General features: G+C 43.3%; 1 protein-coding gene across 2 annotated transcripts in view; it reads left to right on the forward strand.

Annotated features, from left to right (window-relative positions):
* LOC120904156 (cyclic AMP response element-binding protein A) overlaps positions 1 to 5,725 on the forward strand; it is a 94,507-nt gene extending 88,782 nt beyond the window's left edge. For both annotated transcript variants that reach the window (XM_040313963.1, XM_040313962.1), the window contains exons 4-6: positions 28 to 546; positions 622 to 765; positions 844 to 5,725. In XM_040313963.1, the coding sequence (XP_040169897.1) occupies positions 28 to 546; positions 622 to 765; positions 844 to 1,041 (861 nt within the window). In that variant the 3' untranslated portion in view covers positions 1,042 to 5,725. The remainder of the gene's footprint in view (positions 1 to 27; positions 547 to 621; positions 766 to 843) is intronic.
* Positions 5,726 to 22,086: the final 16,361 nt, after the last annotated feature.

Genomic DNA, 22,086 nt, shown 5'->3' on the forward strand with positions numbered 1-22,086 from the left:
TCTCTCTCTCTTTCTTTCCCTCTCCAGAACGGTTCTCTCCAGCTGTCATCCGCCACACAGAGTCTGCTCAAGAATCAGCAGATCATGATCGCGTCCAGCATTCCCCAGCAAAGCTCAACGGCCTCAACCCAGCAGCAGCAGCAGCAGAAGCTTGTGATGTCCAAGCTGAACATCAAGATGGAACCACAGTCCTCCACCGCGTTCGGGCTGCCACCGACACCGCCCTCCTCATTGCCGAGCGACGAGTCGGAAGGCAACCAAAGCCCCGAACATCACGTTTCCCCCATGTCACCGCCGACCGATCACGGCAGCACATCGAGCGGCGCCAACTCGACCGCCTCGAGCCGCCGCACGTCACTGCACGCGAGCGGTGGTACAGGGGCCGGCCCATCGATCGGCAGCACCGCCGGTGGCAGCCAATCGGGCAACTCTACCTCCCGCCAGTCGTCCTCCACAGCTAGTCACCACAGCTCAGCTGCATCATCACCGTCCGCCAGCAGCTCGTCGAGGCAGCCTATTCACACCCCGCTCATCAGTAGTCAACCGGTACGTCCTTCCACGAGGACGGAACAACACCAAAAGATCCGCAGAAGTACTAACGTCATTCGGTGTCATTTGCAGAAGGGTTCCACGGGAACGCTCATCTTGACGGAAGAGGAGAAGCGAACACTGCTAGCAGAGGGCTACCCCATCCCTACCCGGCTTCCGTTGACCAAGGCCGAGGAGAAATCTCTCAAAAAGATCCGGCGGAAGATCAAGAATAAGGTAGGTGGCAAGGTTCTGCTTCACAAGATCTGCTCAAAATTCGCAAAAATTGATTTCTAATTCTTCCAACCTTCTCAGATCTCCGCCCAGGAAAGCCGAAGGAAGAAGAAGGAGTACATGGACCAGCTGGAGCGCCGGGTCGACATACTGGTGTCGGAGAATCTCGAGTACCGCAAGCGGGTCGAGGCGCTCGAGGACTGCAACCAGAACCTGCAGACCGAGCTGTCCAAGCTGCGCCAGCTCATCAGCCGACAGGGTGCGCGGAAGGCGTCCTAATGTGCTGTTTTTGTGAGTGTGAAAATCACACAGGCACACATACACAAATGTACAAACTAATGCTAATGTCCCGAAGACACGCCGGGTCGTGTGAGGAATTGGGATAGGGGAACATGGAACAGTTTTCGTGCAATAAGCTAGAAAGGCTTTCGTACGATAGGTGGGGTCTCTCCAGGATGTGAGTATCTCGTCAGAAGTGCTGATCCCACGGTTTCGGGGTGAAGTCTTCCGCGCGAGTGCATCGGTTCTAGGCCCCCGCAGGGATGAAGAGTTGTTATTTCGTAGCGCGTAAGTAGTAATGTTTAGGGCGAAAGGATGGTTTAGACACTGTGGCAGTGAGGGATGCTTGTGTCTTCGAGGCCTAACAAGCAAGAAACGAACGTAGTTAACATTCCAAAACCAGAGCCGAGGTGGCGTTTGTAGTCTATTTTTAAAAGACCCGACCGGAACTGCACAGGATAGTATAGAGAGAAAGAAGGTGTAGGTTGCTATAGCCAGATCTTTATCAAAAAACGGAGAGGCGGTAGAAGAGGGTTGGGTTCCTGATAACGTGTGCCTTGTTGTTTTGTAGGTACCGTTCACTGTGGGCAATCTCCTACCCATACTTGCCTGTTCCTTCAAAATTCAGCGTGACTCTCACGCCCAAAAATGACTCCATTACATGCGAGAATGGACGAACGGTTTTAAAAAGTTTGGTTGTGCTTTTCTTGATATAGGTTGTTACCTCGCTTGAATTTTTAACTTAGCATTTATTGGCAAACGCGTCCAGCGATGTTGGAGCCGTACGACAACGTCTGCGCGCTCGTGCGCGCCATCTAGCGGTCGCTAGTGCAAGCCAATCAACGAAAACAGTGTATCCTCAAATGCGATCCATTTATTTTGAACACATTTTCCGGTCCTATGTTACTTTTAGAGCAAGGTTTTCTTTTTCTCTTTACGTAACACATATTTACTATTGATTTGTAACGTTGTTTTGAGATGACGCAGAAAGGAGTGTGTGTACAGAAAATGGCATTACATGCTGCTGGCTGCCACCGATCAGCAAATGTAGCAAATGTAAATAAAGCACCTGGTTCCAATTTCTTTCGCCGCTAAAAAACGGCATGAAATTGGAACTGCTGCAGCGAGACAACAGTTCGGGACTGATTCGGGTAAACACTAATTACTTTCTACTACGCATTTGGTTTACATTTGCTTGTTGTTTGTTTGTTTGATGTTTGTTGGGTTGTTTGATTAGTTGTAAGTGACATTCATTTGCATTGCTAGAAGCTGTCCGTTTGTTTTTTTTTTTGGATTACTTTCGAGTAAGTGGGAATAAAAACAATGACTACGTTTAAGCACCCTGTACAGTGTGGTTAGCAAGTACGTATTACACAGATGGGATGCGTTGTGAGGGATGGCTATACGCTTGACCGTGTTTGGTTTTAGAGGAGGAAATATTTACTAGCACAAAAAAAATACGCTGCATGCTAGACAACCACCATCGTAATGCAAAATGTATTCAGTAATTAGCATTTGTTCGATGTTTAACATCGTGTGTCGGGAAGATGTAGTGGATTTAATCATACTGTACATACTGGTTCAGCAAGCGCGATTCCCGATTATCGGAACCGCTGGAACTTTTTCTCTCGAGTGTCAAACCTTTTGAGTCATTTTGTTTGTTCTAAAGTGTGCGAAAAGAACGTTTCTTCCCCCTTGCCCGGATAGTGCTGGGTTTGAAGCGAAGTGGTACTTATCATACTTGAGCTAGTATTTGCTGGTGCAGAACACAACAGAGAGACGCATATTTTCATACGCCTTTGCTTTTCGAAAGGCACACAGTCGTCTACCGCTTTTTATACTTATACGCGTTAGGAAATTATAATTAAAAGAGATGCAGATAGAGATAGATAAGAAGAGGAAGAGAGAGAGAGAGAGAGAGATAACAGTAGCCTATTTACAACGAGGATGTGTGGTGAGATGAATGAATACATTTTTAAATCCCATAAACACATCCATCCATACAACCATTTGGTGTTACTTAGACTAAATGCTCATCACTGAGCTATTGTCAATACGGAGACGACTTATGAGACGCGCTTAAATAGACAATTGAACAAGCAGATTGTTAAACTGTTCAGTGCGCTTAGTGGAGTAATCACACAATTATACAAAACAAAAACATACCTACGCGAACTTAGTGCGATGAAAAAGATAACAAACTACCTATTTATAGACAATGTTACTGTGGAACCAATCGATGACTTAAGTATATAGCATGTAAATTGATTAGCTTATAGTATGTATTGATTTAAGGAAGAAGAAAAAAACACACAAGGATAAGTAAGATGAGCCTTTGAGGAAAACAAGCACTACTTCTCACAACGAGCAAACTGGGATATAGGTGTGGTGTGGCAATTGCAATCCAAAACTGCTGGGAATTCATATTCATTCAGTACTAAATACTATCCAATCCGCCTAACGTTTCGTTTGTCGGGTAGCGTTTACTTACGTGTAGGTTAAGCTTTGGGTTTCAGTACTGTCAATGTATCGGATAGGGAATAATACACGGCGAACTCTTGAGTGAACTGTACTACACGAAGCAACCTTTTTCGGACCTTTTTTGCAAGCATCGATTCGGGAAGCATCAAAATCTGCCATTTTAATTATTTAATAGCCTTACATTCGGAGACGCCTTGCAAGCAGCAGCGGCAAAGGGTTGAGAAGCACTGGCTCACAGTCGCGTGCACAGGATAGGCAAGAGTGAGAGGCAAATTAAAGTTTATTTTGAATTTAGTTACACACACACACGTACATGCATACATACATTCGCTAGCTTTAGAGTCTTATTATTTTGTCGTTTAGCTTAAGCGTACGTTAGAAATGCAATTGTTTATATTTGAAGTTAATTTATTAGTCTTTTAGAAGGAAAAAAACAACCCTTTTTACATTACCAGCAGAAAATATGCAATTTAAAAGCGGGAGAAAAACAAAAAAACACTGGCGAACGTTTCGGCGTTGACGATGAACGTTATATGTATTGCATTTGTTTTAAAGATGTTTCCTCTATTACTTGTTTGACTTAGTATCTAATTTGACTGATTCACTGTTCACTGTTTCGATTTTATTGGTTTCTCCATTCTATTTGTTCGTCATAGTTTACATTTTCAAAGGTGCAATCATCAAACTTTTTGTGTGCAAACCATTACACTTCTGTGCAATTCTAAAGATATTAAACTTATTCGTATTGTTTTGTTACTTGTTGTTTTTCGGTTTACTTCTTTTTTTGTTCGATTTTTTTTGCAGTCGCAGAAAAAAGCTACCTTAAATTTGTTTATCATTATTTTTATGATAATTTTGGCGCGTCTTCAAAGTCTTCAAAATACGCACTGCACTGTTTAGTAGTAACTTTTTTTCTTCTTTCTACTAAGTAGCTTCTAATAGGCAATTAAAAACACCAAACAATCGAAACAGAAGGGATCGATAGCGAGGGAAACCCGGTTTCCATATACAGTGAACGATTTATTATGTTACCTAGCGGTGGATTGCAGTGGGAGCGTGCAAAAGGCATAAGAATGCAGAAACGGTGGCACTTGAGGTGGTTTAAAAATATCTACCTTCTTCTCCGTTCAACCCTAACCTAGGTTAGATGAAATCATCTTGTGCAGGAAGTTGTAAAAACAAAAACCCCATACACACATGTGCTCCCCGACACTCGAAAGCAATGCGCGCTCGAGTCGAAGGTGAAAATGTCTAAAACCAATTCCAACCGGCCTGGTATTTGCAACCCCACCTTCAGTGGGCATCATGCAGGCGGAGACGGACGGACGGGCACATCTGCATCCACGCAGCGAAACTGCATCATGCAGTCACTATTTTTAGACCGTGTCTCACAGTTAGTCGTCGGTGCAAAGATCAGTGGGCCTGAGTGGGTTTTTTTTTTGGCTAGAAGTAGTCGCTGACTTCATGAAATTGCACTATCAAACAGAGCAAAGAAAGGGAGAAAAAGAAGAAAAATGCATTTAACAGAAAGAGAAGAGACGATATAAACACAACAGAGAGGTTTCGAGTCAGACAGGAAGTTGCCAGACCGATTACAGTCGCGACAGAATCACAGCCGCGTGGAGACTTAGAAGAAAATGAGAGAGAGAGAGTGAGTAGCTCTCACAACGAAAGATGGCATGCCGGATATTGATAATGTGTATGTGTGTGTGTGTGAGGAATGTGCAGGACATGTTTTGGGACTTAGACAATAGCATAAGCCTAGCGTAAGACTTTATGTTAAGGATAGGTTTGTTTTTTCTGCTTTTCGTTGGTATGTTTGTTCCCATACAATCAGAGCCGTGTCTTTTCGTTTCGTATCGTCTCTCCAATAAGCGTTTAGGCTAAGGCGTCGTTCCAACTAGAATTACCGTGTTTTTTTCTTTCGTGGCCTAGCGTTTAAGACAGATTTAATTATTGTTTTGTTCGATTTGTTTAATGCAACGTTTAATTTGACCGATACAAGAGCAGGGCGAGAGAGATAGAGAGCGATGCGACAGTGCCTCGGGCAAATGCGTACCACATGTGGAGAGAAGCCCGAGCCACTACAATATGCAACCGCAAGCGGTGTTGTACCAAGATAAATGTGGAAAAACCAATTCCAATACGCGGGGTCAGAAATAAAATTTCCTCACTTACATTATTGTAAAGAGTAACCTGAACACTTGCCAGTGTCTTTTGCGTCTGTTTTATTCTTCCCTCCGAGCACGATGCCAACGTACGCGCGTACGTACCGGCATATGCGAGCGAGAGGGATGTCAAAAAATATTGTTCATAAACGAAAGATTCCTATTGAGAACGGTCGGTCGTTTCGATTCGTGCAGCAGAACCTCGGGGAGCATTTTTCCGGACAGGGTCGCGGACCGGAAAAACACTCTCTTCCCATACAAAGCCATTCGACGGTGATGGTTGGAAAACGGGAAACTGGTGAGTGGAGGAGACGGGTCCCAGACTCAGCCCGGAAACAGTTGGGAATGTTGAGATAAAAAAGAATTAAAACCCAAAGGGTAAAGGAAACGTCCTTATCCTTCGAACAGCTGTGAACGGTTGTGATTCTGTGACCAAATCGATATTAACGTCTCGCTGGCTGGCTGGGAGATGCTAAGCTAATGTTTGCACGGCGACGTGCTCGGTCGGCGATAGTTTTGGCGTGATGCGAAACCGGATAAACTGCGCAGCATCCAACTGCATCTGTGGCCCAACTATACGGCAATAGTTTTTCTCTTGTGCGGAGGCAAGGCAATGGGACATGGGAGCGTAGGAAAATTGGAGCTTTTTGGGGGAAAAGTTGTGATTTTCCACAACGGGAGCTTACAAAGTTAGGCCTTCTTTTCTGTCACTGTTGTAGGGTTTTCTTGATGATGGTTATTGCTTTACTGTAAATGATTTCGGAGCTTGTTTTGCTCTTATTTCAAGCAAATTAATGATACGAATGCGAGTCAAATTACTACACATGTCAATAAGGAAAGCATTCCTCTATGAATTTAAATGGTTGTTTAAATGAACTCGTCATCCAATGAGATGCAGTGAGAAATTAAATCTGTCATTAACGATTGTACTTAATATTTCCTGTAAGTATGTTTTATGTTCTTATATGATGCGTGTATGTTTTACTTCGTTCAACGAACATTTTTAAATACAGAGCGCCACCTGCTGGAAAAAGGCTTGAGCTATGAGCTTCATTGCTTCTAATAGCATCCGCTAGAGGTACTGCTTGGTGGTTGGTGTATTGGATATTTTGTAAAGATAATTTGCACTGGTTGCACTGAAATCTGGATTATATATTTTCTGTTCTTTCGCTTGCTATGTCAAAGACAATCTGTTGAATAACAATTTGTTCTGTCCTCAATTACCCTTTAACTTATCACTTTGAAAAATAATAAAGGAATTTTCAGCTACAAAAAGTCTTTATTTTGTTATAAACAGACACACCTGCATGCAGCTTCTGCGTCAACAAACATCAAACACAACCCGTTCGGTTAGTTGTAAACAGCACGCCACGTTTATGTAAACGCTTGTTTCCTTCACCGTTCGCGTACAAAATTCCTGACCCCCGACAACCGGGCTCTGGTTGACCTTGGCGCAAACTCTTTCGTTTCGGGATGATATTCAACCGTTTCCCATCCCTTTTCTCGCATTCTTCTCTGTCTCTTTAAAACAGGATTGTTTTTGTTGCACCGGTGTTGGTGTTGTGGTATCGTGTTTTGTTTACTGTACTATCACTGCAAAAAAAAACTCGTTTCTTTCCCTGCGCGCAGTTGCAGTTAAATTGCATATCGTGGGCTGGCTTCGGCGGCTTGTTGGACGCTCGTTTGCTTCTGAATCGCACTCTCTCGGTTCATCTGTCTTGTAGGGGCATGCTTGGTTCATCTTTTTCTTTCGATGCAGTTTCGTTTGCGGATGCGCATCACGCTGCTGCATCAGGAGGTCGTAAAATTTGTGAAGAAATAAGCGGATGATAATGTTGAACTTCCTCTCAGTTTTATTCCATAATATTAACATATTGCTAATGCAAATGTCATAAAAAAGATAAAAACGTACAGGTTTGGGTAGATTATGAGCAACTCCCATGACCAAGGCTAGACACCCTTAACCTCTAACGTCGACGAAACGGGCCGAGCTGTTGTGTGAGGATAAACGAGAGAAACTGATTTCCCCCAACATAGTTTTTTTTTTGCGATGCCCTCAAGGACTCTCTCGCCCAGGATTTACTTGGCAGAGAAAAAAAAACATTCTGTGGGAGTGGCCTTCTGCACTTCAAGGGAGAAGAAAAAAAGGACAACGTCCCCATTTTCGCGGGAGAGAAAAAAAGCATTCCAAGATTTTGAGCCAAACAACCTCTTTTGCAACCTGCAGCAAAGCTGTTAAAATAGCCAAATGAGGTACTCAGGCAAGAGGCTTCATAAATGGTTCGGCGTTTGGTTAATGAAACGTGATTAATTGATGTCTAATTGCATTTAAAACCGGCGTAAAAGCAACGTAAAAAATGGGCAAAACTAATTGCTTGCCATTTATTCCAATGGAAGATGACAGTTTTGATCTTGAAAAAGTGTTGTAACGCCTTTTTCGATATGATTTTAAAGCATTTGAATTATGTTTAAGTATCAAGTTATCAAACATGTTTGCAATACAAACAGATGCAACCTATCATTGACACACTTATCAAACTTCGGCACTCTTGGCCGTTGTGTCAATCCCATTTATCTTTATTATTCTTGCCACCGTTACCCAAACCCGTCAACCAATCTTACTGTTTGCTCTGTAACCCTTCTACGGTGGCAGCAAAAATTAAAACGTTTTTTTTTTTTGGTCCTTTTCATCCCGTTTCCCTAACCGAGGGTCTTCAATCCGGAGTGTTTAGAAAACAATTTGTTTCCCGCTAGCCGCGCTTCTTTGCATAAGCGGTTTTGGGGTTGTTATTTCCCCTCTTCCTTTTACCCTCTTGTGTTTAAACCTTTCCGGTGTAAAGAAAAATAATAAATTCCGGATGCTCGGTGACACTTGACTCCGGGTTGCCGCATACGGTGGGCAACGGTCTTGCTACCTGCAACGGGGATGAGGTGCGTTGGTCAAGGACACAACCCGTCGAAATTGCTTCCAATGACAGGGTAATTGCGAGGAAATATAGATGAATAATTAAACGTGAAGTTTTCGCGATGATCTTTTTGGTTTTTTTTGCTGCCCACTGAAGACGTTCCGTGCACTTAAGATAGCCGTGCTAGTCGTATCCTTGATGGGGTCGCGGGCCTGTAATGGGGGAATGGTTTAACTCTTGCCCTATGGGATGGTTAACCCGAAGCGCTATGGAATGGGATTTCTTTTCCCCCTCTTTCCACAATATGCAATGATGACAGAAATGTCCAATAAAAAGTGTACTTAAGTCAAGGTAAATGGAATTAGCGATGATTGCTGATTGTTTCGGAGCAGCTCAGCGTTTCCTCGGAACGTCTTATGGTATTTATACAGTAGAAAAAAGCATTCATCTGAGCAAAGGGGTCAGTCGGTTCGCTTCGGAAGTAATTTGAGAAAGGTATTCCTGGGCCAAAGGCCACAGGTGCGATTTTATTAAGGTGCTTGAACGCAAAGTTATTGTCATTCTGACCGGGTGTCTGCTGTTTTAGGGTAACTCGGTTGGTTTGAATATTAAAGCAGGGTGCAGGTCTAGGCGATTGTTTAAATGTGATGTAGATTTTGTAGCTGGTATAGTCTTATGGTTCAGTTTGGAGTACAAGCTTCTATATATTTAAAACATCCTTTTTTAAAGACTCTCAATCGCTAAATAGAACTTAGTGGCGAATAGTTCTTGGATATGTTTATTGAGAAATTATCACGTAAAGAAGATCACATCATTGCACCATTCAACTCATTATTTCCAGCCTTCATAATACATAGTTCTTCTAGTGAGTTCAACATCCTCAGCATCATTTCCTTCGAAACATTACAATTCTACATTGTAAATTGTCTGTCAATTGCTAGTCCAAGCAAGACGAGTTACGAGCTGGGTTTGATGTAACTAGTTGCCTGTGATGTTTGGTGCTAGATTGAGAAACATTGTAAGACACCTTGGTGATAAGAGTTCAGAGGATTTTGCACCGTGAAGGTTGTTATTCATGGGTCATTGAGCGTAATGTTTGTGTGTCTTTCATCTTACCAGAAATAAAGACATAGAGAGTTATGCAAAGAATAGATAATATCATCGTTCTGAAATATATCAGATTTCCAAAATTGGTTCAAATTGTTCTAGATAACTGCACATTGTCAATTAGTAATCAATGGACATTTTATGCTTGCTTAAAATGACACATAATTGATACAAAAGACACTACAAATATTCTCATTGCCCCCTGACAATACAATGCAACAATGAAACATTTGCACTTAAAACCATTGCACCCAACATTTCAACTTGAATGTCTCTTTGCAAAGCAAATGCGTCGTCTAATTGAATTGAATTTATTTAAATTTGCAAGACAAATGTGTTTCCAGCCCTGTTTGTCGTACGGTCGAAGAAAAGCTGGGAAAATTCTTTGAATACTCACCTACCTTCCAACATCTTCAAGGACACGCTAAAAAGTAGCTGCTTTACGTGTACCAAGAAAGCAGTGTGTCCCCGCAGACCGGCAGATACGCGTGCGATAAAAGAAGTTCCCTCCAAGGCACCAGTTTTTCACCAACTCTTTCATTCCAAAGATAGATAAAATTGCATAAATTTCTCCCACCACTCCATTCCACTCCATCCACGCGTTCAGTACGGGGAAAGATAGAATTTGGTGTTGAAGTTGGAAAATTGGACCGTCCAGCGCAAAGCGGCATCGTTACGGCTGTCGTCAGCAACCAAAAAGGAGGAAGGCCTAAGGAGATTTCTACTTTGGCTAAAGTTTCTTCCTGTGAAAGACCATTTGGTTTGCGCTATTAGAGAAGGGGTTAGGGCGTTGTGAGAAAAAGAGAGATTCTAGCAAAAGGAACCAGATCCTGATAAAAAAGCACCGGAAAGGTATCCCCCACCCAAAGCACAAAGCGCCAAACTTTAAACCTTCAGCGGCACAATTCTTAAATCGGCGGTTATCATCATTGCGCTCATGGCGGCGTGGGGACGTGAGAACGGTTCCAGCGTGTTGGGGCCATGAAGGAATGGGGCGAGTTTTTCAATTTTTGAAGCACGATGAAAAATCCCCTTCAGCTCCTCGTCCGTCGAATTCCCGTCGGCATTTCGTCGGACCTGGAACGAAGAAACTCAAAACGCCGCGTTGTGTTGTTTTAATTTTGGGTGCTAGCTGTCTCAGAGACAGACGAGCGTTCAAGTTGGTAGGTTGAAGTTGGGTGGGTTGAGTTCAAGAAACAACCAGACTTTGGTCTTGAGATTTAGCACCAGATGCGGGGAGCAATACTTCACGCTCCGAAGGTCCTGCTGCCCGCTTTTCACCATCGCCGGGAGCTTCCAGTACCAGTCTTTCACATAATGAGAAAAATAATCGATTCAAAAGTTGCCCTGGCTTAAATTATATTTACATAAGACGGTAAGAAACGACGACTTCCAACAGGGTGGTGATCTGGTGGGGTGGAAAGTTGTGTTCGAAATTCAAGTTTTTCGCACTCGCAGCCAAAAACAAAGACACAGACCCGGGACTTTGGCGCTTGGTGGTGGATTGGAAATTGATAAAACGTTTCCTTTGCGTGAGAGTTTTGCTTTCTTCTTAGCTTTCCCCGTGTCAAGAGAAGAGAGAGAGAGAGAGAGAGAACACGGGGAGCTGTTTTTATTGTTTTGAGTTTCTAGCGCACCCGAACGATGCTAATCAACGTTCCCGGGGACTTGCTAGCTTGCGAAGAGAACACGAGAGTTAGCGAGGAAGCGAGCGTCCCTTGCGAACTCCTTGGGGCCATGTGGAAGAGAACTTGCACATGTCAGGGCGCATGTCTTCATAAATTTTCCACCACCGTACGGAGGAAAGGCTAAAGAATAAGGATACAGCACCTCCAAGACGTTCCAACGTTGGTGTGGTTGTCTCGTTTCTGCATACATGGGAGGGGGTATGTAATTCGATTTTTCGTAGCAAGGATCGTATTGAGAGTGGAAGAAAGAGCCAAGATTGTTCTGAAGTGAAGGTGTCTTCAGGTACTGTCGCAAGGAGTACACACATGACCGAGAGGAAAGGTCGCTATATGCTTGTAGAGAGAGAGTGTGTGTGAGTTTGTTTGGAGTATGGTGGAGAAAATAATCAATAGACTGTTTTAATTTTCATTCCAGCCCAAGGATGGCTTAATAAATCAACAAAAAAAGGATTTTCATTTAAAATGGCTATATTTCATTAGTTTAAAATAGTTTCAAATCGTACGCCACTGCTAATGGTACGTTAGTGGTCCAATGAATGATTAAAGGTTGCTTTTTAACATTGATTTAAATCCACAAATTTCTCATCGACTGTCTTCCTTCCCTTCAATAGTTTCCCGAGCATGAGGAAAACCATATAGAAGATAAATGGTCGTATGATAATGAAAGAGACATTGTAGATATCTCAAAAACAGTCTAAATAATCATCAAATTAATGGTTGAACAAATTAATTGGTTAATTTAAGCACCCTATTGTACATAATATTATACACCTTTAGCGATTGAGAACGCTCAAGGTAATTAAAAGGACAAGCAAGACCATTTCTGTTCATGTTCCATATCAAATAAATAGACAAAACTCGTCCATATATTAAAAGAAAGACACTATTCCTAAGAATTTGTGTAAGAAAATCGTGCCACTCTTGTCGAGCTATTGCCTAGACAAAACCTCAACACGTTGAGCAAACACCAGCACCACAGCAGCACTCTACATCTACATCAGCCAACGCCACAATTGCTAGGCAAATGTACTCCATCTACACACGATCCCGATCGGGGCCATTCCAACAAACCAGGGGCACCAGGAAAAAGTCAACAAAAGATGCACTTTACTGCGAGATGCAGCAACAACGGCGCTGGTGCAAATGCAATTGGCACTGTGGCAAAAGGGCGCTGGCCGGGGGGCAAACGGGGTTGTACTGCAACGGCATCTCTATTTATAGGGCAAATATAGGCGCGAGTGCAAAAAAAAAACAGCCACAACGCACTGCACGAGTGCGTCAAACCATCGTTCCAGCAGCGTTCAAGATCGTGATCAAGAGAAATGGCTGCGAAGGGGGTGAATTATGCATTAAAGTGCACAAAGCGAGCGAGAGAGCGAGATTGAATGCATCTGTAATGCACTCGCATTTTGAGGAACTGAGATGTCTTTTGAGATGAGTTTTGTTGCAAGATATGCTTGCCCTCGAGGCCATTACTCCTTCTTGGGACGGTGGAAGAAGTTTTTTTCTTTTCTCATTTTTAAATTCACACTGTTCGCTGTAGGTCCAACTAGTCCAAAGGGTACGTCTGTGTCTTCTGATAATCACAGCAGCAATCAAACGGTTATCAGCACTGTCTTTGCGCTTTGACTCACTCACAATCGTTCACTTGCACACTCATTCATTCACACTCATCCACACTCAAACTCACATCTGCTGGAAGCCAGTAGACTTCACTCAGTGTAACTACCTTTGTTAATTTGTAATTATTTTTGTTTGTAAATGACCGCCTTTCACGAGGAAATTGAATTCGCTGCTGTGAAAGGACTAACAAAATATTCGATCGGAAAGCTAAAGGACGATCTTGGCACCATGCCGGCAGCCTACCCGTTGCGGCCATGCCCTGTGCGCACCTTTCTGATCGAATCTCGACTCGAAACCGAGCCGTTACGATCCGGCCAGATCAGTACCGCACCGGGTGGTCATGGTGCAGGGGAAGGTGCTGTGGCCGGCGAGATATCCTCGCTTTCACGCGCTGATTGATCTGATGGCATTCTATAGTGTCACGGGGATGGAACTCTCAATTCTGGACCACCACTACTAGTACGGCTTGTTGTCGTAGTCGTCGATGGAGCTTTTCCGCGTCCAACCCACACGCCCAGGGTACACGTTCCCGTGCGGGGTGGGGAGGGTACAGCCCCTCCTCCGCACGGTCGGACGGTTACCCATGGACCGGATCGGCCACGGAAATCGAGAAAACGGTAGTGCAGCACGAATTCCTCTCACACAGTTCCACTCCGGCGGATGGATGCGGACGTGTTGAAGGTTTCCCAACGTGCTGCGCTAGCGATTGCTAGCGAGCTCGGCAAGCTCGACAAGCTCGCCGAAGCCAGAAAGGGTTGTTTCGCCCTTAGCACAGTCCCCCTTGTCCTCGGCCACTCGCCACGCCGATGCGAGAAGGTCCTCGTTTGCTTTCGCTTTAACGCACAACGCTTCCTACTCCGCTCTATCCTGCTCGTGCACGGAGCTACGTTCCCACGAGCTGCTGACAGGGGGGCTTTGTTGAATCCCCACTCGCACTCGGCACACACACACTTAAGATCGCCTTGGTAAGTTGTTGTTCCAGCAGCGTTGTTGCATATTGTACGGTGGGTGGTTTGTTTTGCTTTGGAGCTCCGACCAGTTTGCAACAATTCCTGCACCAAGTGAGACCAGAAACGGCAACAAAAAACACAAACAATATTTTAAACATAAACGCGTGCGTCAGTTACAATACGTTACGGAATGATGTTGTACCCTTTTTTTGTTTTACTTTCAACATCGTTTCTCATTTCTTTCGCCTCAATTTGATTAGTTTTTTAAGTGTGTTCACTTGTATGACATGTTTTATCCTTTCCAAAGGTGTTTCATGTTCTCTTTTCTTCTTTCAGATGAATTTTATTCCATTTCTACCTTCTGATATTTTTATGTGACTGTGCGTTTTGATGTTTTATTTCTTCTTTCCCTTTCAGCATGCGTTATTTTTATTACCATATAAACCTTCTTGTGCATTTTTTTACTTTGTTTCATACTTCACGCATGTTCCAAGGTGCACAGCAACACATAGAAACTGTCTCAAACCGCAACAAGCGCACAAGAACCCAGCGAAAAGTGCAAAGAACCACACTGCAAAGAAACACGGCCATAACTTAAAGGCATCATCTCATACGCGAGACGCTCCATTCGTCTCCGATTCATTCACTGCTGCTGAAGAGAGGGAGGGGGAAAACACCGATGGGAGAGCAGTAGAAACGGCGGAGGAACATGGGTTGTAAATTAAAATCCGCCTCCAAACGGGGCAGGCTGCGCGGGCGAAAGGGAAAGGAGTCAAGTAATGCAATAAAAATTGCATTCTGTCGTTTGCCGTGCGGTTGGTTGGAGGGGGCTGGGGCAGCGCAGTCGTTGCGAATGTGCACAAGAAGGGAAGGATAAGAGAGTGGAGCGGAGGGTACTTTCTCGCGCACTAAGACATGATCATCTGTTTAGTTCTGGTGCTTGTTGATTCAGGGGGAGCAGAGGGGTTTCTTTGGGACGGGAAACCGAGAGAGGATCGAAGAAACGTACCACCACACTGCTCCAGCGACACTGGGATTTACATGGCGCTGTTTGGGTTCGTGTTGTTGCTTTTTTCTTCTCTTGCATATGTGTGATCGTATGTATGCAGATGCTGTAAGTCCCGAGTGGTAGAATGTACGAGTGTTGGACAAGATCGAGATGAAGGGGATTTTTAATACTTTTTGTGGGTTATTTTGAAAGTTATTTTAATAATATTCCAAACCAAGCATGTTATGATGTTAGTTGAACATATAATGAATCGGAGTGGTATTATTTTATTATAAATATTATGAATTTTATTTAAATATTATTAAAATTATTAATTATTTTAAAGGTAAAAGGTGCAGTAATTGCAACATCTACGAAAAACATACTATTGCATATGAGACAATTAAAATTTTAATGACAATTTTTTGAATCAAATCATAATTTTCTTTGTTTTAATTGCTATACTTTCGTTTCTATAGTTATTCCATTATTAACTTCTGTTTTTGTGTCATTTCTCCTGTACTTTTAATTACTCTTGCTTTGTTGTTATCACTATTTTAATTATTTGACTATTTACAGGGCTACCCGCGATTTATTGGTCGTTTCCCAGATTGGTTCAATTGTATGGATATCCAATCGGACGAATTCCAATAAGATATGAGAACGAACTAAACATCTATGGGATGTTATGAATAAATCATGAGACGAGCCGAAAAAATTATGGAACTCAACCAATAAATCATTTAACCCCCAGTATCTTTTTATTTCTTATCGGCTTAATTAACATTTTCCTACGACAAAACATACAAGCGTCTAAAGTTTTACATTTGCAATTCAGAAGGATATTTTTAACAAATTGTTTAAATATAAAGTTTATTGCTGAATCAATAACATTTTCTATTGATTTTTTAAAATATTGATTCATCATAAAATTGTTTATTTAATGCAACTTAATCTTTTACTGAACAAAAAAAACAGAATACTACTTCACAAGTCTTTGTGAATAAACGGAAAAATCCTTTCAACCTTTCCAAAGTCCCTTCATCTCACCAGTCACTCACTATCTGTCCCAGATTAGAATTCGCGACCGTTGCGCCACGAACACACATCGCTCGCCTATTAAACAACCGACCAAAACGCATCGGAACGACACGAAGTGCATCCTTCTGCAGTCTGCCGTGGGTGCACTGTGAAGGCAAGAAGCAAACACCAGTACCACCACCACCACCGCTGCTGCATTTTCCCACCGCTACACACCGTCCAGCCGGCTGTGACCAAATGGTAAGGTGTCCGAGTTGTTGGCGCGTGCCGATCCCTTTTTTTCGTTAGCGGACGCATCCCCCGCTCAAACGTAACAGTGAGCGAGGGGTTCAACCCTTTTGACCGCTATTGTCGGTCAACCCAAAGGTGCAGTATGTAGATTCGTTTTTTTGTGTTCTCTCCCTCTTTTCACGCTGACCACTGCACGGTGTCTCAGGACGGGACGCTAGGCTAATTGAACGGTGTGTGTGTGTGTGTGAGCCGTTGCAGTGTGCCAATCCTTCTGACGGGACAGGAGCTGCAAGTCCCGGGGTTGGAAAGTTCGGTTCCGCTTGTTCGACGTTCGGTGGAGCGCCAAGTTGTGAAAGTTGTTTAATGAAATGGGAATAACGGCGACGGCACTACTAAACACATCAGCTCCAGAAGCCGAGCGGTTGACGAGCAGCCGGGAGCAACACAGTCGAGCAGTTTAGTTTCTGCACCCGTCGGTCCCGCCGTGCTGAGCTCCTTTAAAATTATTGATTTTTAAAACAACCCCTCACCCCATTTTGGGCGTTCGGAGGGTAGAGTTGCGCCTTCGTCTCAGCATCGGGCAGCAGCCCATCCCGTTTGAGGATACGGCGAAGGTGTGAAGGGCATTGCTTCGTCACTGATTCATTAAAAGTGCTGGCCCTGTGCAAGATAAAAGGAAGCGAAAGGGTGCAAACATGTGTGAAAATTAGAACATTAATGCTCCCAGCTCATCTCCTTTCAACCATCCGTCGACGGTCGTTTACCCTAAAACAGACACGTTTGGGACGCGTCAAAAAATCCACCGGGACGCAACCTCATCCTCTTGGGGGGGGGGGCTCTACACACACAACCAGAATTGGAATAGAAAACCCCTGCCCGATTCCCTAAAAAAAGCAATGGTTTGGGTGCCAGTTGGTATTTGGGTTTGGGTAGCGCTTCCGGTAGAAAGACAGTTTCACCAAAGTTAAGACATTCACGACCACAGTTTCGTCATTTTTTCTGGTTTTCATTATAATAGGAACCCTGTTTGGGATGTGTGTGTGTGAGAGAGAGAGAGAAAGAGAGAGAAAGAAAGAGAGAGGCTAGGCAGTGAAACTTTCTCGACAGAGCGCTGAGATTACATATGTGGCGTTTAATTACATAGAGTTGTTGGGGAGGATGAGATACAAGGCTGGAAGTAAATAATGTCCCACACACGCTCGAGTTTTGAGGGTTTTAAAGGGTTAATGTAATTTTGGAGTTTTAAGAAGTTGTTCACGAAGGAAGGAGTCGGATCCATCTGGAGGAGGTTGCGAATGAGTATCGATTTTTGAGGCAAACTGTTTGTGGTTTTTGGTAGGGCGTTGGTAGAAAGAACTGAGTTTTGTTGGAGTTACAAAAGCACATCAAAATGAAAATCAAAAAGTTCATTTTGATTCATACTTTTCCAGACCGAATAAAACTCGAAAATATTGTCTTTTTCAGCATTCAAATTATCACGTCTATTCCACTGGAAAAGTCTAGTCCCGCTCATGAAATTAAATCTTAAATGAACTGAAACATGGATCTACTTCATCTTGTCGGTGATGCTTCCAAAGAAAGTGCTTCGCCTCACGCATCACAGCCGAACGGTTCGCGCGAAAATAGCTTTTCTCAATCGACGAATAAATTGAATCTTTCTCTGCTCGCCTTGCCAGCGCTTCCAAGCCATTCAAGTAGATGATCCTGTTCATGCGTCAAACTCATCAAAACCCCCCATTCGCTTCCGGTCGTCAACTGTCCGGCGAGTGGAAAAGGGCACTGAATCGGTGTCGGGTGATTTTCGCAGCTCTTAATTACAGCCTCGAGTGAATATTGGACGTCAATCGAAGGCTAAGATTGTCGAATCGATTAACCTTTAGCGAGTAACTGTTGTTACTAAAGACCCATTTATTCAAAATACGTCCAAAAGACTGGAGATTGATTTAAATATGGATTTTCTTATTTTCCTCAAGTTGTTGTTTGTCAATTGATTTAATTGAAATTAATGGGATTATTTTTATTTCTCAACTCTTTACAATTATAAATATCCTTCAAGGGTAATTAAAACTCAATTAGCAGGACAAGCTGTGTTTGAAATAAATGACAAGTCCCTACTTTATTCTACTTTCCCCACTTTTTGTCCGCATGGCCCACTGCCAAACAAGCATTCGGCAGTGCACACGATCGTTTGGCATTATAGTTCACCGTCTTAATCAACCTGCTCATTCCGATGACATACCTGTAAAACGATCCTACTCGCAAGGTTGTTAAAATACCAAAGCTCACCCTTTGGGCGGTATTTTAAACGGATCGCATTACTCAAATACCTTAACCGCCACGATCGAGCGATCGTGATCGCTGGTGTGTAATGGAGATAAATTGGCGCTTCCCATTTCCCAGCGGGCATTGGGACGGCGATGGCTTGTGATGATATGTGAATTAATTAAAATCACATATGTTGACAAATTACCAATTTATTGCCTGGCTAGAAACGCGCCGAGCCGCGCTTCGGAATTCCTGCGAGTGGACACGTGAGATTTTTGAAGAAAGTGAACCGGTGGCGGAAACAAAAAACACACACACACACACACACATCACCTTCCGCGTGGCGCTCCGTACCCGAGGAAACCACACAGCGACTGCATTGCGAACAAGTGTTGCGTTATTTCGTACCGAAATGTGTGCTGCATGTTGGCTGCAATTGCAACCGACGGTTAAGATGTACGTTCGGTTGGAGCAGCAGCATCGCGGTGAAACTATTTCTGGCATGTTTGCTGGGAACGACGTAGGCTGGGCCTGAGAGCGAATCCCTCGCCCCAGACAGGGCGGTGGAAAATATGTCCGCCCTACCGCAGCTTAGACACCGGCAGACGGCTAGTCGGGGATGGGCGATTCATCTAAATGAGGCGCAATTTATGTGCCCCGATTCGCTCGAGCGCACCATCTTGATGTGTGCCGACGGTGAACGGAGGATGAGTGGGACGGAATGAAAATATTAAAATCTCGCAACTCATCAACGCCCAACGTTCTTCCGCAAATAATAAAGAATAGTTTCGGGATGCGTGACAAAGCGACGTGCAGTTAAGACTTATTTGACGGGCATTTGTAAGCGTTGAGAAATTGCTTATTAAATACTGTACGTGCGCTATTTTAAGTGTTTTTCTTGCATATGTACGAAAGGATTGCTGCCACAGTAAGCCAGACGTGTGTGAGACGCGCGATTTTCTGAGATGATTGTGAAGGGAAATTTGTTTTGTAGATGGTCTTCCTTTTTGGCAGCGCTTGAATTTGTCACCCGTCCAACGTCGTGATTCATTTGAGCCTTAGAAACATTTTGTAAAGGCGATAGTTGTTCTTCACAGGTTTCTATTTCATTTGGAATATGTCCAAATGAATGGTGCATATCTTGCACTATCATCAGCAGACAATGTCAGATGAAAAATTAAGAAAGAATGTACTACTGTAAATGCTCATTGCAGGCTTTAAAGCGAAATTGGCAGCTGTTTTTTATAATAATTTGGAATTTATTTCGAAACGTTTTGTGAAATTTACTCATGAAATACTTATATTATGTTTTTCATTACAGTTTTTGTTCGGGAGAAACGGCCACGCTTTATCAAAATTCATAAGAACAATTAAAAAACAAAGATTGCATACTTTCAGGCGTTTAGCCTTGCCGCGCAGGAAATATTTTTATTTTGGCAGCATAACATACATCGAATGGCCTTTATATTTTTTATTTTTTTATTTTTTTTTATAAATGTTTCTCCATCGAATGAAGCTAAACAAAACAAGATAACGGAGAGTTCGACAAGGACAATCATGACTAGAACAGTCATCATCATACAAAGTTAAGCAAGAATTTTTGATTGACTTTGTTTTTTTTAAAGAAAAAAACATGATTAAATATAAGCCTCGCAGCCCTGATGAAATCGTTAAGTATGTTTCAGTAAACAACAACTTATCATTGAAAGAGCTGGTTGTAAAGAATGATTCAGAATTACTTTTCGCCTGTGTTACAGGACGCAAACGGTTAAAACGCAGCTGCGCAAAAGGGTGTCATAATGCGCCAAAGCGTTTAATTTGTTAAAAAAATCTTTGCAAATCACCGTTTGTCTCTATAAGCAAAAAAAACCCTCCTCTAAAAGGAGATTTTTTTGCATCGTCCAATCATAACGTGTTCCAAATCTCAAGGACGTTTATGTAAAAAAATAAAAATAAAAATGTGTCTCAGCGTGTGGCCAAAAAGGAAACACTTTTGCCAGCTACGGTGTAGCAGTCCTCCAGGCGCTTTCACAATTGAAAAAAAAGGTTTTTTTTTTGCCTCTCTTCTATCCAAACTGTGCGCGTATTTGCTCTTCTCTCAATCTTCCTTTTCCGAGTCCTTTTCGAACTACCAAAACCGAGCAGTACGTCCCACTGGTACGCCTGTTATGTACTTCGCCACCGTGTCGATGGAGTGTGCAGAGTGTGTTTTTTTTTCGCTCAACCCAGCCCACAGAATATTTTTTTCCTTCCTTGCCCATTGCGCTAGCCAGTTCACTTCCTCTGCAGCGTGTGCGTACCATTTCCTACCGGAAGGTATCCATTGCTCCCTTTCGCACCAGTTCACCATGCTTGTTTATTTTTCTTCGAGTATTCGCTGTTTCCCATTTCCACCACCGATGCGGGGGGAGGGAGTTCACCCACGGCTAGCTGTGACCGGGGGAAAAAAAGTTGTTATTTACCAACGCGTAGTTGTTATCGTCATGGTGGGAAAGAAGCGGCAAAAAGAACCTTTTTTCATTGGTTTTGTTGTGCTCTGTGGCATTCACTTATTTATCGAGTTAGAAAGATTCTCCGTAGTGGAAAGTGAAGAAAAGAAATGGGAATTTTTACCCACAAAAGGATGATTCGTCTACTACGCCATTGGTTGATTGGGGGGGTAAAAACTCCAACCCTTAGGCGAAGAGGCGAAGGAAAAAGAAAGTAAATGGAATTGAATCTTTTTTTGGTCACGCTTAGAAGAGAATCGAATACGTTTTCTGGGTTGTTTTTTGTGTTCGTGTGAAAGTATGCTTTGGGGTAAAATTCGACCCTTTCATTGGTCAGTGGGAAACTTTTTTCCGGCAAAAATAAAAACAACACAGATGATGTAGGTGGAGCAAGGTGGTGTAATTGAACTTGCGTTCAATTTTTCCACATTTTCCCACCATTTTGTTGGACTCTATTTTGGGACACCTTTAGCAGATCCGGCTTGCAAACACGGTCACTACGGCAGGCTAGTTTAGTGGCGTAACGATCTCAATCACATTTGGGGAACGCTCGGGTCAGCGTCGATTTGATTTCACAAGCGTATCCATCAGCCCGAAACGATGTGCTAACTGCATCGCTCCATCTCCAACATCCAACATGGTTCGTTAAATTCCATGCCAGACGTGATGCACAGAACTTCTCCATCCTGGGCTAGGTGCGCGGGTTTTCGGAACGTAACGTTTCTTAATTATCCATATCCGAAAAACCCGTCCTCGGATGGCTCAGAGACACTCGCGCTTGGACCAAAAATAGAGCAGCAAGACCCAAGCCCAAGACTTGGGATTGATTTGAACCTGGGGGGAAAACACACTCGTGTGGACAAGAAACAACATTTTTCCGTTAATTGTTCGTGAATGACTGAGGGCGAGTGCGTTTCGATGTGGGGCCCTCACAGGGTTTGCTGTTCATCTGGTTTGGACACACACACACTCATACACGCTTGAACGGTTGGGTCAGGGTGTGGAGGCGCTAATGGTTTGCGCACGCGTTATGCAGACGGTCAGCAGAGGTCTCGTTGGTGGTATTCGTTGTAAGAAAGTCAAGACACTATCCTCCTAGAGCGCTTAA

Source organism: Anopheles arabiensis, chromosome 3 (assembly GCF_016920715.1).
Source record: "Anopheles arabiensis isolate DONGOLA chromosome 3, AaraD3, whole genome shotgun sequence".
Classification (NCBI taxonomy): domain Eukaryota; kingdom Metazoa; phylum Arthropoda; class Insecta; order Diptera; family Culicidae; genus Anopheles; species Anopheles arabiensis.